We start from the raw sequence: 9,537 nt of genomic DNA, 5'->3' as shown, positions 1-9,537 counted from the left end.
AGTTGTTGAGCTCTTCTTTTAGACTAGTTACCAAACTCCCTACCCAGGTCGGTTGCCAAGCTTTAATTACAAAAAACACACAGAATACCGACAGACAAAATCTGTCGATAACAACCAAAATTCGTTGATAATTGACTATTTTTGACAATTTATCGATGGTCAAATATCTATCGATTATTTTGTTGTTTGTAACCATTACCAATGGATACCAACGAATATATCCGTCGATAATTATTGAAGAATGACTGCAATCAGTAATTACCGACAATCCATATCTGTTGATATATCGTCGATAAGTGACAAGTAGAGTTCAATACAAAATCGTTGGATATGATTTGTTGTTTAACTTGCTATCTTATGGTAATTAATGTGACTGGAAATTTCTATTGATGGTAATTATTTTAACTGTTTCTTGACATGCATTACAAAGTTCAAGTAATAATAACATATATCTATCTTGCTAGCTTGTTCAATGTGTATGTTATTGTTATAGATCCGCGATTAACTTAATTCAAATAATTGACTTTAATAACTAATATTTTTCTTATTAAAAATATCCGAGACCAGATTAAAAAAAGGAGGAAAGAGAATAAAATGAAACATCTTAAAAATTTAAACGAAAGGAATAGGCTGTATATTACAATTTATTGATGGTATAAAAAAGGGCACAAAATCTCCTTTGGAACCGACTTAATGTTTTACATTACTGTCCTTGTGTTGAATTGTCTTCTAATAAATTAAATCGAATGATGTAACTGAATAGGGTGAGAGAATTGCTTCTATCTTGCTTCCAACATTCCCTTCCGAACTTGTTAGTGGCACCACCTGCATTTAAAATGAAAAGAACATCAATTATAAATCACACGACTTTTTTCAGATGTTTGGCCAACATTACAAATATTTTCATGTCAGTAATTAATGTTAGTTTTTGTATTCAACACACGTTTCCGGAAAGAAGTACCAATCAATCAAGTGGTACCTTCGTAGGCTGTGCGAAGGAATTCTCATCCATTACATGGGTTGATGTAAGCACTGTCATTATGCAATCAAATCGTTGTGTCTGTGGGAATCCATGTAGGCCTATGTCGAGTGACTCTATGGCTGTTCCGAAGTTAACTACCTGTGCAACTCAAACATAGATTTGTTGATCAAAGGTAAAAAAGAAACAAATAGAGCTAGTCAAATTAAAGACATGCTTTTGTGTTGTTTGAGGTTGTAGCACATTAGCAACACTCAGAATCTTACCTTTATTCTTATGTAATTTTTGTTATCTGTAGAATTTTTCCAACTAATTGTAGATGCAATTAGTTGATTAGATGAATTTGTGTTGAGTGTTGAGGGAAGAAATGTTGCTCCACTAGACTCAACAAAAAGCTTTTGCACCCAATAGCTGGGTGTTCCATACAGCTGATAAGAGTCGAACACAATTGCATCGGGAACCCATCTGAAAAATCACACACAATTTGATCAACCTCATCTTATACAATCTTTAGTGTTCATTCTGGGTACATAAAAAATGTGATAAATGGTAGAAAATTACTTCCTGTCGTTTATATTTGAGAAAAGTGGTGCATAAGAAACCATGTCTACAATATCACTGCATCAGGAAAAAATACTGTTAGAAATGGTTAATGTAAAAAAAAAAAAAAAAAAAAAAAGAACTTCATAAAACATACATTACATTAAAAGAAAAAAGAATTAAACCTGTTCTTTTCAAGGCCAATAAGAAATTCAGCTTCAGCCACTGCAGCTAGAAGACTTCCATTTCCAGCATCTTTTCTCCATACAGCATACTCACTCACAAAAGCCTATATACACATTGATTATTCACGTATCAAACTATGTATAAATGAGCAATTATAATAAGTGAATTGGATAGAGTTCATTAAAACTAAAAATTGATCAAACCTTTGGACCAGATCGTGACGTGTTATCGAACTTAGTAGACATGGAAAATATGTCAGTGGAGGTTGTGTAAGTCTAACAAAAACAAAACATTAAGAAGGATAAGTTGACAAATGAAAAAAAGACAAATTAAGCATGCTTGCCAAATATAAAGCAACAAATGAAAGTTCAAGAATTAATATATATCAGAACGTATTATTACATGAAAATCAAACAAATCAGCTGGATGGTTTAATGGTGTGCCAGAAGCATCGCAATTTGAGATTATTTTAATATCTGGGTAGGCAGATCTTATAGCCTCATATATCTTAATGTAATTTTCTGAAAAAAAGAAAAATTGTATAAAAAAATTTAGTGGTTAAATCAATAAATTTAGAATCGTGAAAACATAACATATATACGAAGGTTTAAGACATATATGTGGTGAAAGAATGATAAAAGTGTCTACCTTGATAATTAGAAAAGTCACAATCTTCATTTCCAATGGCAACATATCTCAAATCAAATGGTTTAGGATGTCCCAATCCAGCTCTAACAGAACCCCACTTTGATCCAGGAGAGCCTCTTGCGAACTCGATGCCGTCAAGGGCATCCTTTTAATATAGAGATTTCAAAACAAAGAGTAAATTGTATATAGACTTTCATGAATACCAAAAGGAAATGAGTATCAGAAGAAAATTATACTTGTATGTAAGGTGCTAGATCTGATATATTAATTTGTTCATTACGGCTAAAACCTAAATCATACACACGATTAGTTAGAAAAGAAAGATAGAATCAAAATATATATGTTGTTGAGGATGAATTTGAGCTAAGGCAAGAAGAACATCAATATACCAGCGTTGAACACCCATATGGGCAATGCACCAAGGTCCTCTGCTAGCTGCTCAAGAAATATTAAATCATTATATTTATTCAACTAAAGTAGGGCTAATTTAATCATAGTTGTAAGAGAATAATATATACTAACTTGGAGATATTCAAAATAACCAATTCCATCATCACTCCAATAGTTCCAGATATCATTGTAGTGACCAGGTCTCTCTTCCCATGGTCCAATTGTGTATTTCCACTGATATCTGTTTTGTATATGATAACCTTCAACATAGGTGCCACCTAATTAATGCAATTGACAAGGATAAATTAAGTTAATTAGATTTCAGAATTTTGAAGTGAGTGTTATATATTTCTACCTCAATATATCTAATTACAGAGAATTTGAAAATATATACCAGGAAATCTCATAAACTTTGGTTTCAAATCTGCCACCATTTGAAAAAGATCCTTTCGGAAGCCATGACCCTGCTTAAAGAGAAGATATTGAATTGATGTGAAGAACAAGAACATAACAAAATAGATTACATTATCAACAAAAGGTCATTAAGGAATGTGCCAAGTGTGATTACTCTATCATTATTGATCCAAACATTTTCTTAAAATTTAATGTGTTTGTTTTACTAACCATGTAAGTGTCCAATGGCATGACTGAGACTTGGTCAAACAAGTAGGTCCCTTCCTTGATTGTGGTTATTTGAAGACTTGAATAGTGATTGGTAGCGTTTGCTTCCACCACTGTTTCCACCCTTCTCCATTTTCCATCTTCAGAAACTTTCCTGAACCAATGAATGACATAATAAATCTTAAATAATAAATATTTAGTGTAAAACTATCTAATAGCAATTCCATTTTGACAGTTCGTATTGCAGAATAATAAATTTTATTAAAATAAATTTCTAATAATTGTGATATTATATTAAAAAAGAAAATTTAAACTTAATTCAATCTACAGATTATTTATAAAATAAAATTTGAATAATCTTATATATTATAAATTTATCTTATTTATTTTTAGTTGTTAAATTACATTTGACAATCATGTGAAAATATCTACTTACGTGATCGTTGAGAATATCTCTGTAAGATTGACACCTGCCAATGAAAGTTGAATATTAAGGTCTTCTTCTGTTTTGATATGATACACCACCTTGTACCTTTTCCCTTGCTCAATATTCTGATGATGAAAGGAGCAGTTTTAGAACGTGAAAAGTTAATAGATTATTATCATTTTCTCAATTTCTTATGAAAATTAAAAGCAAAAACATTATGTGAGTTTGTAAATATATATCATTTTTATTTTTGTTATATAGAGAAAAATAGAAAAAAAAAATGATATGTTGATTTGTTAATATGAGTATATATTAATTTTGCTTACCATGCCCCAATAACCAGGGTTGGAAATACCAACGCCACCACATGGACAAGGGTTGTGATCATTACAATACACGTTCATTTGTAACGCAGCTTTATTACGCTCAAAGCACGAGCTATAATTAATTGATACAGAAACTAATGATTCATTTCCTATAGTTGACCAGGGATAAATATTTTTGGGGCCTCCAGCTTCAAACCCTATAATTAAATTCATAATATTAGTTGAAAAATTCAAAAATCAGTTAAAATATATTGAAATGTAATTGACTTCAATCTATGTAATGAGAAAAACAAGACGAAGAAAAACATAGAATTAAGGAAATAACCTCTATTGCGAACAAGTTCTGCCCACAGTCCTCCAGCACAAGCATGATTAATCTCCTGCAAAATAATTTCAAAGAAATTGGTTACTTTTAGGAAATTGAAATGAAATTGGTTTGTTCTTGTATATATATGAATATGCATTAAATTTTTTATAACTAGTTTTTATTTAATAAAAATTTCTTGATGGTTAAACATTCAATTTAAAAATAAAATTTTATATGCTTATATATAATTTAATAAACATAATAATTAAATTATGCAGTGTAATTATATAAATAAAAATCAAATAGAGGTAGTCGACATAATTCACAAAATAAACATAGGGGTACATAATGTAATCATGACAATCTTTTCACTAAAATATGAATTTATATATATATATATATATATATATATATATATATATATATATATATATATATATATATATATATATATATATATATATATATATATATATATGTATAAGTACCTCAAGGAATACTCCAAGGAAAGTGTCAGGAATTGTTGTTGGTGAAACATTAGTAGCATCATGCACAATTAGGGTTGAGTTTGCATCAACACAGCAATGCTCAAAACTAAGAAAATAAATGGCGAATAAAAAATAGAAGAGGACATGTAATGACGCTTTTGAAGAACATAACGCCATTCTTAACAAGATTCAGATGACAAATATTCTGTGATGATATATTATTGTCTAACAAATAGACCATATATATAAGCAACAAAATCTATAACAGGAAAAATAAATTGTCCTTTTTATCTATTATGAGAGAAAGGAAAATTTAAATCCTTCTAAATTGGAGCACGTTGTAAAAGCAAAAACGTATTCATTATTAAATAGAAAAATGCTTTAAATTTATTTAAAGGGAAAACTTTAAATATATTAATGCTTAATGCTACAAAAGTTGATAAGACAATGTTTTGATTAAAGTATTTATGTATCTAAGATTTATTCTTTTAACTAATTAGTAAAATCATCATGAAAAATAATATTAATTTAAAGTAGTATAGTTTCTTTTTTTTTTCTCAAAATGAAAACATTTCATCGAAGTGATTAATGACAAAAGGATAACATTCATTCTCCAGATAAGTTTTCTATATGTAAGATAGTTTTTCTAATTTTAGTCTCAATAAAATCTTTTATTTTGCTCCTTAAAATATTACATTTTTATTTTGATCTTAATGAAATGTGTTGACTTTTGTTTTGATGCTTTAAATTACGTTTTCTTTGTTTTTAACCCTTGAAATCGTTACTTTTATTTTCTAAATGTTATTTTAAAATGAATAAATAATACGTGTTGTGGTAGTTAAATCTGGTTCATCCAACATTTGGAGATTGGCTGCTGGGAGGTTCCCACTTCAACGTCATTTTCACCGTTGGTTTCTTCCATTGTTTGTAAAGCCAGCGTCTAATATTTTCTTCAAGGCTTAATTGGTTACTATCTTTAAGTGGTTTTTTAGTTTAATACTTGATTTTAAAAGTACATAGATTGAGTTTTAAAGTTGTAAAAATTTTATAAATGAAGTTTTATCCGTTAGGTTAACAACAACGTTAACTCGTACTTGACGAATAAATCAGTATTTTTTCTTCTCTCTCCTATGTTGTGTCCAGTTTTTTTTCTCTTTCTATATTAATGATTTCTAATTTCATTTTTTTTTCTTTTTTTTAACTCTCAAATTCACTAATTTTTTTTATCATATTAACTTTCATGTTCTTCAATTTTGCAAGGACTACTGAATCTGATTACTTATTTCTAATCAATAATAAATTAGCCAAACTTTCTACCAATAAACTATGCTCCCTTATTTATTTTCTCACCAGTACATTTTCATATTTTTTTTTCCTGTACGTCAACTTCTTAATTGATAAATTCTAAAGTCACTCAAAAAAAGGAAAAAGAAATTTAATTTTTTCATAAGTTTAATTGATAAATTCACGCGTACACTTACATAATTTAATTAAATTTTAATTTTTTTATAAATTTGAAGGAAATTTATACTACTTCAATTAATTTATAACTTACAACCTATTTAAATTGTTTCTATTACTATTCTTATCTTCAAATACACTTTTTTTTTATCATTTTTAATTTTGTTTTAATTATCATTGTTTATTAGACTAAATTAAGAATTAAATAGAAGTATTAAAAAAACAATACGAATACCATTATTTAAAAAACCTAAATTAATAATTATGTTTTGAGGTCGGCAGAGTGGATTTTGAACAATTTATATTTAAAATTTATATTCATTATTAATTTTGATATGATAAAGATAATATTTAATATATTTGTATGTAAAAAAGGATTCCTCTCTTTATTTTAAACAATTAATATTTTTATTTTATCATAACTGTTATTAATTAAAATTTAAACAAGAGTAAAACGACGAATATAGATTTCATATTTAATTAACAAATATCAAGAGAATATAATCAATAAAGTAAACAATAAAATAAAGTCAAAACGAGACAGAATGAAGTATTAACAAACATGATAAAAAAGTACAATAAAAATAAAATTATAACTTATAATATAAAAGCCAATATGTTTCTTTTTTATTAAGTACAAATAATATAACTTTTAAATAACATCATCTAAATTGTTACACTATTACAAAACTTATTAAACACAAATATTGAATTTTATCAATAAAAATATTAAATTTTTTTCTATTTCTATTAAATGAATAAAAATTTAAAATTTATTAAATCCTTAATGTGTTTATTAACTTTCACAATATATATATATATATATATATATATATATATATATATATATATTATAATTGATATACTTGTATTATATTTAAAGTTGTATTATATTTAAAATAAGAAGATATTATAAAAATTTATTTGATATAATATAATAAATTCATTTAATAAATTATTATAGAATGACTTTAAATTTTTTATTTTTTATTTTTTTTTTTGCATGAAGTTGAGTGTTACATTTTAATTCCAAAAAATAATATAACTATATTAATTATTTTAATTTTTATAAGTGATATACTAATTATTAAAAATAAAAACTGCTTATATTTAGCATTATAAAATGTACTAAAAAATTACATTTTATTTTTATTAAAAAAATTCAAAATAAATTTATATTTAAAATTTTATTTAATAACAATTATGATAAAATAAAAATATTAATTGTTTAAAATAAAGAGTGGAATCTTTTTTCATACAAATATATTAAATATTACCTTTATCCTATCAAAATTAATAATAAATATAAATTTTGAAAGCTTGACCTCAAAACATAACTATTAATTTAGGTTTTTTAAATAACTATTAATTTATTGAGCAATGAGATGCAGTAGTAGTGCGGAAATTTAAGAACATGAAAGTTAATATAATAAAAAAAATGAGTGGATTTGACAGTTTTGAAAAAAAGAAAAAAATGAAATTAAAAATCATTAATACGGAAGAAGAGAAAAAGCTAGACACATCAGAGGAGAGAGGAGAAAAAGTACTGATTTATCACCTTAATATGAAGTTAATGTCTTTGGTGCCAACTTAATGGATATAACTTTATTCATATAATTTTTACAAATTTGGAACCCAATCTATGTACTTTTAAACCTGGATACTAAATTTAAAATAATCACTCAACATAAGGACCAAGTAAACAATTAAGCCTTTATTCAAAAAATGGTCGACTGTTAATTTGTCATCGTATGAGGAGCCTACCTAGAGGGACGATCAGGGTTATGTTGATGATGGGTTGTCATCATCTGTTTCCTCTTCGATTTTAGGATCAATCAAGTGGTTCGTCAAACTCGATCGACGGAGTGGATACCAGTGCACCAACGCCCACTATCTATGTTGAAGCAAATGTCGCGTTAGAAATTGACACCTCAAATGAAGGAGAGATAGTTGCACGATCCCTCCTGGACATTGCGGGTTATGATTGGGAATCTCATGAGGTGGGGGAATACGTTACCTGTTTTCGGATGGAAAATCAATTACGAGGGTGGACCTATAGGTGTTGTTTCGTTAAGACTCCTGAGGATGGTCAAAGCTGTAACCTCATCTCCTGCACAGGAAATGAATTAGTATATAATGGGAAGGAAGATAGTCCTAAGGATTTCTTCTATATGTATTGTTACATTTTCAAAGAATTTGTCATTTGTCTCCCCTTCGACAACTTCCACATGTGTGTTCTCCATGAGCTTAATGTGGCGCCCACTCAACTTCACCCTAATAGTTAAGCTTTCATGGAAGCCTTCATTTTTTTGTATGCGGCGCTTCGCGTCACTTGCACCCTTGCCATTTTCTTGCATTTTTTCTACACTCGCCTGAACACGAGGAGAGGGTAGGTGTCCCTCATCTCTAAAAAAAGGGAAGTGATTGTTCACTCTATATGTCACTTCCTCCAAAAGATTTAAGAATAAATACTTCAAAGTTGGAGTGAAAGATGTCGCTAGGTCCAAAGTTTATGACGAGGTTAGTCGGCCAAAATTTCTGTTGTATTGGATTGAGAGTCTAAAGAAAATAATGTCATGGTTTAGGACGACAATGACACCGACCAAGGTTGAAGACGTGGAGATAATCAACGAGTTACCCCATCATCTCTCTTGTCAAATTCTCATCAATAGCCTTGACTCTGTTAACCTCTGTATTGAGGTGTTTGGTAAGTCTTTCGGTTAAATTTGTCCGAGAGTCGGTCGTCCTTCTTTGCTCTACTCTTTTTTATTGTCCAATACTCTTCGAAAACGTAATCCACTCCGAGGGGTGGTTGACCTGCAGAAGACACTCTGACGCTCAAGTCAGATATGTTTCAGGTCTATGTTTTATTAGGATAGAAAATGATATCTGGACCTCGATACCAATTGTATATTTATAGGACTTGTGGCAGCCAAGTCCATTGATTAACCATTAGTGCAGTATATTTTTGGGCAATATAACCTATCAATCACTCATAAATAGCGTATATTCGCATTTAATATGGCCATTAAATGTATTAATTGGCCATTAATGATATTTACCTTTCCTAATTAGTTTGTCTGACAGTCGGTCGGTTGCCAGGTATAATACATTAAGCCCCCCAAGCCCCGAGCAGCTGTTTGAAGGTGCGAAGGGGTTTAAAT

General features: G+C 28.6%; 1 protein-coding gene across 1 annotated transcript; it reads right to left on the bottom strand.

Annotated features, from left to right (window-relative positions):
• Positions 1 to 632: 632 nt before the first annotated feature.
• Positions 633 to 5,089, bottom strand: LOC108327533 (alpha-L-arabinofuranosidase 1). Its single transcript, XM_017561225.2, has 17 exons — positions 4,913 to 5,089; positions 4,443 to 4,497; positions 4,118 to 4,314; positions 3,801 to 3,916; positions 3,368 to 3,518; positions 3,138 to 3,207; positions 2,876 to 3,021; positions 2,743 to 2,788; positions 2,590 to 2,642; positions 2,354 to 2,498; positions 2,108 to 2,226; positions 1,909 to 1,980; positions 1,705 to 1,808; positions 1,541 to 1,597; positions 1,246 to 1,444; positions 980 to 1,120; positions 633 to 825 (listed from the first exon to the last, which is right to left on the bottom strand). Exons 1-17 carry the CDS (start codon positions 5,087 to 5,089, stop codon positions 730 to 732), a joined length of 1,944 nt encoding a protein of 647 aa, XP_017416714.1. The 3' UTR covers positions 633 to 729.
• Positions 5,090 to 9,537: the final 4,448 nt, after the last annotated feature.

This window comes from Vigna angularis, chromosome 2, assembly GCF_016808095.1.
Source record: "Vigna angularis cultivar LongXiaoDou No.4 chromosome 2, ASM1680809v1, whole genome shotgun sequence".
Taxonomy (NCBI): Eukaryota; Viridiplantae; Streptophyta; class Magnoliopsida; order Fabales; family Fabaceae; genus Vigna; species Vigna angularis.
The sequence above is the reverse complement of the archived record's forward strand: the minus strand, read 5'-3'. Positions and strand labels throughout refer to the sequence as shown.

What these genes read in the sequence shown, in the direction of transcription:
- LOC108327533 (XM_017561225.2), bottom strand. Translation starts at nt 5,089, where the DNA reads ATGGCGTTATGTTCTTCAAAAGCGTCATTACATGTCCTCTTCTATTTT. An exon ending in ACCCTGGTTATTGGGGCATG is followed by an intron (nt 3,917 to 4,117) that starts GTAAGCAAAATT and finishes TTTCATCATCAG; the next exon opens with AATATTGAGCAAGGGAAAAG. An exon ending in ATTGGCCTTGAAAAGAACAG is followed by an intron (nt 1,598 to 1,704) that starts GTTTAATTCTTT and finishes TTCCTGATGCAG; the next exon opens with TGATATTGTAGACATGGTTT.